General features: G+C 39.9%; 1 protein-coding gene across 8 annotated transcripts in view; it reads left to right on the forward strand.

Annotated features, from left to right (window-relative positions):
* rnf44 (ring finger protein 44) overlaps window positions 1-4,081 on the forward strand; it is a 151,088-nt gene extending 147,007 nt beyond the window's left edge. For all 8 annotated transcript variants that reach the window (XM_072590899.1, XM_072590896.1, XM_072590897.1 and 5 more), the window contains one exon: window positions 2,673-4,081. In XM_072590899.1, the coding sequence (XP_072447000.1) occupies window positions 2,673-2,730 (58 nt within the window). In that variant the 3' untranslated portion in view covers window positions 2,731-4,081. The remainder of the gene's footprint in view (window positions 1-2,672) is intronic.
* The last annotated feature ends 11,220 nt before the right edge of the window (window positions 4,082-15,301 follow it).

Consider the following 15,301-nt stretch of genomic DNA (forward strand, 5'->3'; position numbering starts at 1 on the left):
CATTTCTTTGATTTACCCAAGCAAGAAAACATCCAATGTAGAAGTTGAAATACTGTCCTATACATGGGGCAGCATGGTGGCTCAATGGTTAGCTCTGCTCCCTCATAGCACAGGGATCTGGGTTCAATTCCAGCCTCTGGCAACTGTCTGTGTGGAGTTTACATGTTCTCCCCACGTCTGTGTGGGTTTCCTCCGGGTGCTCCAGTTTCCTTCCAAAGTCCAAGGATGTGCAGGTCAGGTGGATTGGCAATGCTAAATTGCCCATAGTGTCCAAGGATGTGTAGGCTAGGCAAATTAGCCATGGGAGTTGCAGGGATAGGGAGTGGATCTGGGTGTGAAGCTGCTCAGAGCATTCGGAGGGTCGGTGTGGACTGAATGGGTCAAATGGCCCGCTTGCACACAGTAGGATTCTTTGTATAGTTCTTCATGGGGTGATCGTTTCCTTTTACATTGGCTTCAATGAAAAGTTAATATTCAGGTTTTCTAAGAAGTTTTACAATTTCTTAATTTTAATATTTTATGGCCTTTTCTATACAGAGCTGATGAGCCTGTAACTTGAGCACTTGTAACTCGTGTTTAGTTTGAAAGTAATAATTAACAATCTAACCCTCTTTGTCACAAAAGCCAAATGCAAATCTCTCTGAATATCAACAGTTAAATGTTGCTCATGTTTCTCTTTTTTTTTTGTCTTATTTTTGCTTTTCACCACCACTGCTTATCACTACAGCCCCACCTTTCCAATTTTGGCACCACTCCTCATGTTAGTTGTATCTCTCTAGATTCATAACTTTGCATTTACTGAAATGACAGTTCTTCAAATTTTATTCAATACTTAAAGCTGTCCAGATGCTCCAGATAATTGATGCTCTTGTCCTGTAAAATTTAATTCCATCCCTCAATTCATTATCAGTGACATACTTGAGAGGTTTATATCCATCTATGCCTGTAATCCTAAAATACATTAAGGAAAGAAGAAAAATAACTTGCAATTATACAGTGCTTTCAGGATAACCCAATTGCTTAACAGCCAACAAGATACTTCTAAAATCAAGTCCTGTTTTGTCGGGAAATCAAGCAATCAATTTGTGCATAGCAAGGTCCCAACACACAAAAAAAAAAGCTGTCCACCTGAGAAGGCAATAGTGTCTTGGTTTGGTGTCTCATTTGAAAGATTGCACCTCTAAGTTTCCTCTGTAATGCACAAAAATGGGCTTCAAACCACAACCTTCTGAATCAGAATTGAGTGCTCTGAGTTCCTGCAGATCTACTCCCTCTAATACTCCATTGATCATGTGTTTCCCATGACAGTGCCACTCCCATAACCTTTTGCATTCACTACCTCAGTCTGAGGTTTAAAGCTTCCTTTCACTAGCCATATTTATCTACCCTGTGAGTAAGGCAAACCAAAGTCTAGACATAATTAAACTTGCCTAGGTGACATGAGGAAGGACACTCTTCATTCATTATGCCTTCCCCTTGATTAACAGCGATCGAGGCTCTTATCTGGAGTGTGTTTGCATCTCTGCTTGCACTGTACTGTTTGATGACTTTTCTTTGAAATGTTTATGGAGTTGTGTTGTGTTAACATTGAGGTTGCGGTGTTGGACTGGGATGGACAAAGTTTAAGAAATCTCACAACACCCAAGTTATAGCCCAATAGGTTGATTTGGAAGCAATAGCTTTCGAAGTGCTGCTCCTTTGTCAGGTGGTTGACTGATGTGAACCACCTGACAAAGGAGCGGCACTTCAAAAGCTCATACTTCCAAATAAATCTGTTGGACTATAACCTGCTGTTGTGATTTTTAACTGTTAACATTATGTTCCAAACTAAGTCAGTTTAATTTATCCATATTTTGTTTATGAACAGTCCTGCTTTTCAAGCTAGATCCAGCTGTAAAATCTAGTGATTTATCATAATCTCCTAGATTTTTGATCTAGTGTATTGTTTATTTTTAACCCCATATTGATCTCCAGCTTCTATATCCGAGGTTACCAGCATTCTTTTCTAAATTTATGAATTGTCTCATTTGCTGCTTTTTTTTAACGTAACACCTGTATCTATTAATTCTGTTAGATTAGATTAGATTAGATTACTTAGATTAGATTACTTACAGTGTGGAAACAGGCCCTTCGGCCCAACAAGTCCACACCGCCCCGCCGAAGCGCAACCCACCCATACCCCTAACCTAACACTACGGGCAATTTAGCATGGCCAACTCACCTGACCTGCACATCTTTGGAATGTGGGAGGAAACCGGAGCACCCGGAGGAAACCCACGCAGACACGGGGAGAATGTGCAAACTCCACACAGAGTGTCGCCTGAGGCAGGAATTGAACCCGGGTCTCTGGCGCTGTGAGGCAGCAGTGCTAACCACTGTGCCACCGTGCCGCCCACGGTGTTCAGGCATCTGTTGTGATGTGACCCACTTAATTTGTCATCTTTAATTCATATTAAGTTTATAAAGTTAGATCATGTATACCTTTTATTGTCCTTAGTTTGTCTCTTGCCTTATAGTTGGTTATATCTATGCACGCAGCATGACATCAAGCAGTACATTCTACTGAAGAGTATTAACAGATTTCTTCTATTGTATAGTGCTGTTGATCTTAAGTGATTGTTGCATCATTCTTAACAGCAAAAGTAAGTTTTTTTTGTTTCTTCTTTATCCAGACCAATCGTACATGTCCTATCTGTCGAGCTGATGCTTCTGAAGTTCACCGAGATTTAGAGTAAAGCCATTTCCGCAGCACAATATTGAAGACGTTACCTAGGTGACGTGGGAGAGCACAATGTTCACCCACTCATCTGTGTTACCTTAAGCCTTCCCCTTGAACAACAGCAATCTAGGATCTTATCTGGAGTCCTGTTACCTCTGTTTGCACCGTGCGATTTGATGACTTCAGCAAACACCTAGTATCTTCGCTTAGAAACAGTTATGGAGTTGTGTTGTACTAACATTGTGTTCCAAACTCCAAAGATTTTAACCTGCGTGTATTTTGATGTGTATTAACATTTTATAGTTTGTATGATCATTCCAAGTATTGACACGAAATTTGAGGGGTTGTGATCTCATCATATGCTCGAAAAGAAACAGTAGGTGGAAGACGATGGGGTACTCTGCCCAATAAACCCTCCAGCATACTGTACTGATGGAGCGAAGCAGGATGCTTGAGAAGTGTGTGCGTGTGTGCGCGCGCGTGCGCGTGTCTGTTATCTGTGTAATGTCTGAATGTACCTATCCATGTTTTCTTGTATTTGTACCATACACTGGTCTAGTTCTCTTGTGTGCCTTTGCACACACTATCCTAACCACTTCCAAAATATTTCCTGTATCGTTTGCATGAATAACAGTGCGTGAATGTGTTTGAGTGAAAGGTTAGAGGAGGGAAAATATTTAATGTGCACATATGCATGCGTGTCCAGCCAGCTTGGACTGGTGATGACTAGCTCTATCCAGCTGTGGGTGGGGGTGGGAATCTGTGCTCAGCTATTACTGCCATGCACTGTACTGCACACATACCTAAGCTCACAGCCTTTGTGGTGCAAAAATTATTCCAAGCAGCTAAATTATTTAGGATTTGTGGTTGTTGATTGCTCTGTAGATGCCACCAATTGTTTACCAATGATTTATGTGGTGGGATAGTGGATTGTTTACTGTTTTAATTAGTCCTGACCTGAGGGACGGTGGACTCTGTAGGAGACCCATTGGCCAGGGGCCAGGGCCCTGTGTTCTGTGTTAGGAAGATTTTTGCTTTGGTACTTGCACAGTTACAGTTACCTCATTTTGCCATGTATGTATTTGAAATTTGCTAATATATATATAGGAAATGGTTCTGATGCTAAACATTTTGTGTTTTCATCCCATTTGAATCATATTGTTGTAGCATTTAACATAACTAGTTATAATGTATTATACATCTGTAAACCAAATTGTTTCAGAGACGAAATTTTTAACAGATTTGTACTTTTTTTATGAAAGTTGCTAGTTATGCTTTACCAGGTAGTGCAATCATTTTTTATTGTTGTGGCTGATTTGAGAGGGTTGTTCACTAATAAATGTATGATGTATACCAACATAACCAAGTTCCATGGCTGAATTTAATGTTCTAATTTCAGAAAGTGTGTTACAGACTCTGAACATTGAGAGGAAATAGAGGAGTTTGTGTTAATTGCTGTCGTCACCATTACCATCACACAACTGCAGGGATGATGCTGAATCCTGGTCACAATGTGACTGTGTTTTGTATAGATTAAGCTCATATGCTATATTTTCTTCCAAGCCCCAAATTAGAATCTACACATGGAAGCATTTTCTATTGAGCAGGATATGAGTGGAGAAGGTAGTACATTGAATTGTGTTTCGCACTAGCTTCGATGAGTGCCTTCATATATTGTCTAATTGCACCACGGAGTTAACTGGTTTACTGATTTGTCTTAACTATATTCTGACATCATAACACTTTTTTTGCATCCTTGTTACATTTTAGTCCACAATCTTCATGTAGTGATATTTGAGAATGTCAGTACATGTTACTTCCCTGATAATCTCCTTACATACTTTGCAAAAAGAAAATGTCACTTATTCCTAAGTCTCCAATGCAAACGTAAGCACTAAAGTCCTAAAATTAATAACTTTGGATGTAAGTTTGCTTGCTGAGCTAGAAGGTTCATTTTCAGACATTTTGTCACCATACTTAGTAATATCAGTGAGCCTCCAGTGAAGCACTGGTGTTGGTGACCTGCTTTCTAGTTACGTGCTGAAATTTCCTTAGGTTGATGATATCATTTACTACTGTGGTGTTATTTCCAGTTGTTTTTCTCAGGTGGTGGTAAATGGGGTCCAAATTGATGTGTGTTGACAGAGTACCGGTTGGAATGCTATGCTTCTAGGAATTCTCATGCGTGTCTCTGTTTGCCTTGACCTCGGATGGATGTGTTGTCCCTGTCGAAGTGGTGTCGTCCTTCATCTGTATATAAGGATACTAGTGAGAGAGGGTCATGCCATTTTGTGGCTTGTTGATGTTCATGTATCCTGACATATTTGTGTATCATCAACTTGGACCCCATTTACCACTCTGAGAAAAAGTACAGGAAATGACATCACTACCCCAAGGAAACCTAAACTCACAAACAGAAAGTGGGTCACTAACAGCAGTGCTACACAAGAGGCTCACTGATGTTACCTAGTATGGTGACAAAACATCTGAAAACAAACCTTTGCAGCTCAGCGAGCAAACTTGCATCCAGAACCTCAACCTGAGTTACAAATCTTCTTAAAACTCACTAATTAATAACTTTGACAATGAGCAAGGTTAGCCTATCAATCAAGTTAACTTTTTTAAGACATTGAATGAATGTGCTTCATCGCTTCAATTTTTTTTCCTTCTGTCCACAGTCACTTTTTGGACGTTAATTCAGTGTCACCTTCAGCATTGTAATTTCATGCTGTTGTGTATTGACCTAATAGTTTTTACCTTATCACATCAGCCGTCCTGTAAGATATCAGACTAAGATAGCTGGTCATTGTTGAATTGGGAGTAAGTAACCTTATTCCTTGGCCACTGTGCAGTGAATTATTGCAATTCAAGATCTCCTCCCTACCAGCAGACCAAACTGGGACCTTTCTATTATCTGAAACTTTTCCAGGTTGTTTTTATTACCCAGTTTACATGTTGAATGCTGACTTGCTCTTCCTTGGACCCTCTGTGTATTTGTCTCGAAACCATTGAGGGGCCCTGAAGGAATCTGGTAATCAAGGTCTTCTGCATGTTTTAAATTGCAATACTTGTATTCTCCTGAGGTTTAAGTCGAGCTCATTAGAAAAAGCAATGATAAATGAATATTGAACCCATCTCCCAATCCACCTCCCCTCTCTCTCTCTCTCTTTTTTTCCCCCCCCCCCCCATCCACCCCCTTGTACACACACTATTTTGCCCCTGCATGCACTCTCAAAACTAATCAGTGACTATTGTATTCAAAGTACACATTGGTCAGCCAGCAGACAGGTATAGCTACTCTTGACAGCCTGAGCCTTTCTGCAGCTGACAGTTTTCATTGGGCCTGAGAATAAGGCTGAGATCTATAAACAAATGAGGCAACTGTCTCAATGGCAGTAGACAGTGTGATAGTGATATTAACAGATTGTTATCTTTAAGCATAAGTGTAGTTTGCAACTCCAGTTGTGACCCACAGTTTTGAAACCACATTGTCAGCAGCTGACTGCATGGTTGCCAGTTGCAAAGTAATTAAACATAGGTGCAGAAGTAGGCCAGTCAGCCAACATTCAGAGCATTAGTTCCCAAATGGTATTTATGATAAATAATGCATAGAAATTTGGTGGTAATAAAATAATATTACTCATTATGGTTAGTCTATAAACCATTTGGCTATGTTAAAGTTGTTTTTTAAACCTAGTAATCATAAGAAATTCAAAAATCAAATGCTTGGAGGATAGATTTCAGACAGACTTCTGAAGAATCTGCAGTCCTCACTTTCTCCTAGATTTCTGAGGAATACAGATTTCTGAAGTAGACAAATGCAAATTGAATGTTAGAACAGAGAACGTTTAATGATTCATTTTGAGTTAATTAAGAGGGACTACTTAAAGGAAATGGTGCAATTTTAAAGACAATACAGCAATATGGTCTTGTGTCTGTGTGCCATTTGTAAAGGCCACAGGACAAGTTGAGAAGGCTTTTGTAAAGGTAGATGTGATCCATGGCTTTATAAATCGTGGTGTTGACTACAAAGGCAAAATGTTATTGGTAAAACTTTATTAAACACTGGTTAAGAGCCGTCTGGAATATTACGGCCAGTTTTTGGTACCACACTTTCAGAATGACGTTGGGATCTTAAGAACAGACTTTTAAAGAATAGTAGCTAGAACAAAAAGATTCAATTACATAAAGAGTAGAGAACATAGTGTATAATGTTCAAAATAATGAATGGTTTTGAGCAATACCAAGAAATAGTTCCCAGTGGCAGGGGAATTGCTAACCAGACACTGATCTAATTAGTGGAAAAAAAACCAGAAGCAACCAGTTTGGCCCAAATCTTTCAGTGTCTGAACCCATGTAATCATAGGATATTACCTACTGTATATTATTTTTCTGGCCATAGGGGTCCAATTGAGTATCCTGCAAAATTCACTCAGCGCAGGAATCCGCAAAGGGTAGGCCTCATTTTTATGCCACCAACTGTTGCAGTTAAGCATTTGAGGGTCCCTGAGTGAATCAAAGGGTAGATTGGTCACAATATTTGAAGGTGTTTCCTTCAGAGCAAGATTAAAACATTTAGCCATTTGTACCAATCATTTTTATTTGGTTGCTGATTTAATTGTGGTCTCAACTTGGTCCATCTGTTGACTCCCATCACCCAGAACCCTTAAATGCCTTGTCTATTGAAAATCCACCTAACACTGCCTTGAATAGCTTAAATGACACAACCTGCACTACTTTCAGGGGAAGAGACTTCCATAAACTAACAACCCTCTGAGGAAAAAATGTTCTCACCTCCCTCTTGAAAGGTAGAACATTTATTCTTAATGAAGACTAAAACTAGGGGATACAATTTATGATTTAAAGAAAAAGGTTGAAACTAAAAGGCTGTATATCTGATTCTCTCTAGTTTTTGTAACAATATTGATGGATTGAAAGTACAAATAGAAATGAATGTGACTTGATACATTTACAGAGACAAGTTTGCAGGGTGACCAGGATTACATATTCCGTATTCAAATGTATTTGTCATTCCAAGTTTTAAAAAAAAGGCAAAAAGGAAGGATAAAATAAATGAAGATAGATAAAAGTGCAGCAGAGTAATGATATAGTTTCAACAGATAATGGTGTGGAAATAGAAGGGAAAAAATATTTGGGTGACAGTTGTCTATGGAGGCCCACAGTTTTCTCACTGTAGAACAAAATATTAATCAAAAGTACTGGGGGGTGAGAGAAGGACACTAGTCATGGATAATTCAATCTTTTTTAATTCAGAGTAAAACAGATGTGCAAGGTAGCATGGAAGACTAATTTGTAGAATGCGCCAGTGATTATCTCTTATAGTATGTTGAAAAACCTTCCTGGGAGTAGGTCTTGTAATATGTAATAAGCTAGGATTAATAACTGATCTCATAGTTAAGAATCCTGATGTGTATGATCATATCACAGTAGAATTTCATTGCTGCCTCACAGTTGGAGTTCCTGTCTGTGTGGAGTTTGCATTCTCCCACTAGGTCCAAAAGGATATTGACAAGGTAGTGAACAGATAGGTGGCCAGTGAGGTTCATTGCAGATGAGGTGATGCACTTGGTCAGAACAACATTGAAAACCAACATAAAATAGGGGGTACAATTCTAAAGCAGGTAGTGTACCTAGGTGCATATGTGTATAGGATAGTTGAAGTGGCAGGACAGGTTGAAAGAGCTGTTAATAAAATATCAAGCTGTTGGCTTTACTAATGGGGCATATAGTTTTTAAAAAAGCAAGGAGATATCAAACCTGTACAAAGCACTTTAAATCTCATCTGGAGTATTTTGTCCAAGTAATGGACACCACCTTGTAGGAAAGATATAAATGCATTAGAGAGTGAAACAATTTGCAAGAATGGCTCCAGAAATTTAAGAAAAACACTTGGGAGGACCGATTGAAGAAGCTGGGACTGTTTTCTTTGGAGAGAAGGCCAAGGAGATTTGATACAGGTTCATAAAATCATGACCAGGCTGGATAGATGAGAAGACAGTCCTGCTCGTAAAAGAAAACGAGAGGCATAAATTTAGAGTGATATATAAATGAAGTAAAGGTGATACTCTATTTGATATGTGGATTTTTTTTCTTGTATGGAAATAGACTACCTGGAAATATGGTAGATGGAGGTTCAGTAGAGGCATTCAAGAAGGCATTGGTTGATTATTTGGATAGAAGTGTTCTGCAGAGATACAGGCGGAAAAAACAGAATAGCACTAAGTAATATAAAATGGGCCAACTGGCCTGTTTTGGCAACATTACAATTCTGTGATGTGAGAACTTCTAAAACCAGAAATCAATGCTTTGGTACACCGATCATGTTGATTGGAGCATCTGCACAGCTCTGTAGCTCAGAGGGAAGATTGACTGGCATCAAAGGCAGCACAAAGAGTCACTGGGCTAAATCCTGGAATGAAAAGGTGTTGACTTAAGAAGAATAGCCAAATAGGCCAAGCCTTTAGTCATTATAGTTAGGAGAATAAGGGGTGATCTTATTGATTATTGAGAAAATGGGGGGGGGGGGGGAATCTCAAACTCAGGGGCACAGTTACAAAATTAGGGGACACTCATTTAAAACTAGTGTACAAAAGGAATTTCTTCAGAATAGCAAATGCCTGGAATTCTCTACTCAATGAGTTGGAGGTCAGATCAATGGAAGCATTTAAGGAGTAGGCAAATAGATGTTTGAAAGAGGAGTTGAGGGCTATGAGGAGTTGGCATAAAAGTAAGAGTTGACCCCTGGAGTAGATAAAACATGTTTTAGAATGGCAGTGCAGTTTTGAGAGGCTGAATGGCTTATTTCTTACATTCATTTCCTTTACAAAAGGCAAACATGTTAAGAGACAGTTCACAAGTTTACGGTATGAATTATTTAATCAAGCTGCAGAGAACCAGGATAGAGTTATCAACTACTACTAAGCTACATTCTGTGTTTTATATAGGCATCTAGCTTTCCTGATTTTTAAAAGGGAGTGAATAGACAAGTTCTTCTCTACTAACTCTAAAGATATATTGGTATTTCCATTGCTTTTACCAGTTGCTGAGGCTTTCCTTTCTTTAAAAAAATGTCTCTTTCAAATAAAACTAATCAAAGATAATTGAACAAAGCCATGTATTTACAACATGTTTTTCATACTGCACCCCTCCACATTGCCAAAGTCCAGTAGGTTACATGATGAAGCTTGTTAAAAACCGTAAGTATTATGTTAGCCTGGAGCACATTTTTTACAGCAAAAAGACAGTGCTACTTTCTAGGTCTGTAGATTGTGAAGGAGCAAAGATGGCCTTTAGTAGAATGATATGTTCTTCCTGTCAGATGTGGGAGTTTAGAGAGTTTCCACGTTACTGATGATTATGTCTGCAGGAAGTAACTTTGGTTGCGGATCCTATCCGATTGTATGGATTGGTTGGAGTGGCAGATTGAGGCAATAAGGAATTTACAAGAGCAAGGGTGCGTGGTGGGTGGCAGTTGTAGGAAGGGAGAAAATCTGCAGATACACAGGTAGATGGGTTAATTCCAGGAATGGTAGGAGGGGTAGGCAGGTAGTGCAGGAGTCTTCTGTGGCTATCCACATTTCAAACAAGTATCCTGTTTTGGAAAATGGAGGGGTGATGGACTCTCAGGGCAATGTAGCACAAACAGCTAAATTTCTGGTATCGGGACTGGCTCAAATGTAATGAGTACGTCAGGTTCCAAATGAGTGATTGTGATAGTGGACAGTGAGAAATCAGAATGGTGTTGCCTCTCTGGTGCCAGGATCAAGGATCTCTCAGACAGGATGCAGAATGTTCTCAAGCAGGAGAGGGACGCAGCAGGAGGTCATTGTACACATTGGAACTAATGGCATAGGAATGCAAAAGGATGAAATTCTGAAGGGAGAATAGAGAGAGTTAGGCAGAAATTTTAAAAAAAAAGGTCCTTGAGTGTAGTAATGTCTGGGTTACTCCCAGTGCTATGAGTTTGTGTATGTAGGAATAGGAGGATAGAGCAGATGAATACATGGCTGAGGAACTGGTGTGGGCGAGAAGGGTTCACATTTTTGAATCATTGGAATCTCTTCTGGGGTAGAAGTGACCTGTACAAGGAGGACATATTGCACCTGATTTAACTAGTTGGGGGGTGGGGGGTAGTGTTGGGACCCAGGGTAATACAGAGGAGAGAGATCAATCTGAGACTGGGACAGTTGGGAAAAGGACTGAGTCAAACAAACAGGCAGGGAAGAAGCAGAGAATAAGGTAGGACTGATAAACTGCATTTACTTCAATGCAAGAGGCCTAACAGGGAAGGCAGATAAACTCAGGACAAGTAAGGAATATGGGACTGGGATATCATAGCAATTACACAGACATGTCTCAGGGACAGACAGGACTAGCAGCTTCAGGTTCCAGGATACAAATGCAATAGTAGTGATGGGCGGGAGGGTGCAAAAGAGAAGGTGGGGATGGGCAGGGTGGCTTTTTGATGAGGGATAGCATTACAGCTGTACTGAGGGAGGATATTCCTGGGAATACATCCAGGGAAGTTATTTGGTTGGAACAGAGAAATAAGAAAAGGATGATCACCTTATTGGGATTGTATTATTGACCCCCAAGAGTCAGCGAGAAATTGAGAAACAAATTTGTAAGGAGATTTCAGTTACCTTCAAGAATAATAGGGTGGTTATGGTAGGGGATTTTAACTTTCCAAACAGACTGCCAATGTTAAGAGTTTAGATGGAAAGGAATTGTTAAGTGTGTGCAAGAAAATTTTCTGTTTCAGTATGTGAATGTACCTACTAGCGAAGGTGCAAAACTTGACCTACTCTTGGGGAAATAAGGCAGGGCAGGTGACTGAGGTGTCAGTGGACAGCACTTTAGGGTCAGCGACCATAATTCTATTAGTTTTAAAATAGTGATGGAAAAGGATAGACCAGATTTAAAAGTTGAAGTTCTAAACCGGAGGAAGGCTAATTTTGATGGTATTAGGCAAGAACTGATTAGGAGCAGATGTTTGCCAAATAAAGGGATGGCTGGAAAATGAGAAGCCTTCAAAAATGAGATAATGAGAGTCCAGAGACAGTACACTCCTGTATGGGTGAAAGGAAATGGCTGGTAGGTGTAGGGAAAACTGGATGACTAGAGAAATTGAGGTTTTGGTTGAGAAAAAGGAGGAAGCATTTGTCAGGTATAGAAAGCAGAGTTCAGGTGAATCCTTAGAAAAGTATAAAAGCAGTAGAGCATACTTAAGAATGAAAACAGGAGGGCAAAAAGGTGACATGAGATAGCTTTGGCAAATAAGGTTAAGGAGAATTCAAAGGGATTGTCTAAATATATTCAGCACAAAAGGGTAACTGTAGAGAGAATAGGACCCATCAAAAATCAGCAAGGCAGCCAATGTGTGGAGCACAGGAGATGGGGGAAGATACTAAATGAGTATTTTGCATCAGTGTTTACTATGGAGAAGGACATGGAAGATATGTGGGGAAATAGATGGTGGCATCTTGAAAATGTCCATATTATAGAGATGGTGGTGCTGCATGTCTTGAACTACACAAAGATAGAGAAATCCCCAGAACCTGATCAGGTGTGCCCTAGAACTCTGTGGGAAGCTAGGGAAGTGATTGCTGGGTTGTTGCTGAGATATTTGTATCAGGGATATTCACAGGTGAGGTACCAGAAGACTGGAGTTGACCAACGTGTTGCCACTATTTAAGAAAGGTAGTAAGGAAAGCCAGGAAACTATAGCCTAGCCAGCCTGACAGTGGTGGTGAGCAAGCTGTTGGAGGGAGTTCGGAGGGATGGATTTACATGTATTTGGAAAGGCAAGGACTGATCAGGGATAGTCAACATGGCTTTGTGCATGGGAAATCATGTCTCACAAACTTAATAGAGTTTTTTGAAGTAGTAATGAAGAGGATTGATGAGGGCAGAGCAGTAGATGTGATCTATATGGACTTCAGTAAGGCATTCAACAAAGTTCCTCATTGGGGACTGGTAAGCAAGGTTAGATCTCATGGAATACAGAGAGAACTAGCCATTTGGATACAGAACTGGCTCAAAGGTAGAAGACAGAGGGTGGTGGTGGAGGGTTGCTTTTCAGATTGGAGGCTTGTGACCAGTGTGCCACAAGGATCAGTGCTGGGTCCACTGCTTTTTGTCATTTATCTAAATGATTTGGATATGAACATGAGTGGTATAGTTTAGTTAGTAAGTGCAAAATTGGAGGTGTTAGATAGCAAAAGAAGGTTACCTCCGAATAGAATAGGATCTTGATCACATGGGTCAATGGGCTGAGGAATGGCAGATGGAGTTTAATTTCGATAACTGGAAGGTGCTGCATTTTGGAAAAGCATATCTTTGCAGGATTTATACACTTAATGGCAAGATCCTCAGGAGTATTGCTGAACAAAGATACCTTGGAGTGCAGGTTCATAGCTCCTTGAAAGTGGAGTCGCAGGTAGATAGTATAGTGAAAGCAGCGTTTGGTATGCTTTCCTTTATTGGCCAGAGCACTGACTACTGGAGTTGGTCAGTCATGTTGCAGCTGTACAGGATATTGGTTAGGCCACTTTTGGAATTTTGCATGCAATTCTGGTCTCCTTCCTATCAGAAGGATGTTGTGAAACTTGAAAGGGTTCAGAAAAGATTTACAAAGATGTTGCCAGGGTTGGAGGATTTCAGCTGTAGGGAGAGGCTGAATAGGCTGGGGCTGTTTTCCCTGGAGCGTCAGAGGCGGGGGTGACCTTATAGATGTTTACAAGATCATGAGGGGCATGGATAGGATAATTAGACAAGGTCTTTTCCCTGGGGTGGGGGTAGTCCAGAACTAGAGGGCATAGGTTTGGGGTGAGAGGGGAAATAAAATAAAATGGACCTAAGGGGCAACTTTTTCCCACAGAGGGTGATGCATGTATGGAATGAGTTGCCAGAGAAAGTGGAGGAGGCTGGAACAATTACAGCATTTAAAAGGCATCTAGATGGGTATATGAATAGTAAAAGGGTTTAGAGGGATATGGGGTTAGGTGAGCATAGATAAGTTGGACCAAATGGTCTATTTCTGTGTTGTAGATCTCTATGATTAACTCAAGAGGTTGCAGCTAAACCAAAACAATTGAAAAAAAAAACAAATTTAAGATAATTTTACATTGAGGTGAAACATAGCATTAAGCTTAAAGCCAAAAGGTCAGAGGATCAAACCCAAACCCTTCAGGTTCAGTCTCTCAGAATACAAATCACAATGGTTCAAAGTCGTGGTGATCTAAGCACAGGAAAAGGCCCTTCTGCCACTGTGTCCACACTAGTCAAAAACAATCTCCTAATTATTCTAATCCCATCTTCCAGCATTTGGCCTATGGTCTTGAATGACTTGGCATCACAAGTGTACATCAAAATACTACTTAAATGTTATGAGGATTTTTACCTCTAGAGTTTAATTAAGATATAATGATTATCTGCTACAAGTATCTCATTTACAGCAACAAAGAATATTAGATATGATTAAGAAAAAGGAGAGGTAGGTCATGGCACATTAAGTCTTCTCCTTCATTCAATAAGATCTGAGTAATGGAATCAAAGCCTTAACTCTGCTTGCTCACCTAACCCTCATAACCTTTGATCACCTTGCAGATTAAAAATCTGTTACTCAGGCTTGAATTCAATGATGCAGCCTCCAAGCTCTCTGGGAGAGAATTCCCCAAGACCAAGATACTCTAACAAAAGAAATTCCCCTCTCAGTCTTCAATGAGAGATCTTTAATTTTGAAATGGGTGTCCTGTAGTTCTAGATTCCCCACAAGCAGAAATAATCCTCTACCGGTCAAGTCCCATCAGCACCTTAAAGATTCACTAAGATTTCCTCACTCTGCTAAAATCCAGTAAGAATAGGCTCAACCTGCTTAATCCATCCACCAAGAATATTTTATCATCTCAGGAATCAGCCTAATAAATCTTCAGGTTGTTTCCTAGAGAATATATCCCTCATATGTAAGGTGCCAAATCTAGATAGTACTTTATGTTTATCTCAACAATTCACTATACATTTATAGCAAAACTTCCATATCTTTTTCACACGTATGAAAGAAAGTGCAGCATCAGCCCCTTTGAGATTGCACTGCTATTCATGATGATCATGGCTGATTTGTTTGTAACTTCAACTCTACATTCCCATCTATCCCTGATGACCTTTGATCTCCATGTTTCACCTACCCTGTCAAGATCCCTTAGGACCTTGTATATTTCAATCAATTTGCTTCTTACTCCTCTAAACCCCAGTGAATTCAAACCTAATGTAGCTAATCTTTCCTCGTTAGACAGCCCACCCATTCCAGGTAAATAAACAAAGTCCTGTTGAAACTCAGCCAGCAGGTTTGACAGCATCTGTGGGGAGATAATCAGACATACCAATGGGTCCAGTAAGGTTATTCTTCAATTCTGAAGTCATGTCAGACTTGAATCCTTGCATTCTCATCTAATCCAAGCTGTTTAGCATCTCCATTTTGGGAAGTACATGTAGTTCATGAATTATTTTCTCCACACTTAAAATAATATCCAAAATAAGGATGCATCCTTATTGTTCTTAATG

Source organism: Chiloscyllium punctatum, chromosome 20 (assembly GCF_047496795.1).
Source record: "Chiloscyllium punctatum isolate Juve2018m chromosome 20, sChiPun1.3, whole genome shotgun sequence".
Taxonomy (NCBI): Eukaryota; Metazoa; Chordata; class Chondrichthyes; order Orectolobiformes; family Hemiscylliidae; genus Chiloscyllium; species Chiloscyllium punctatum.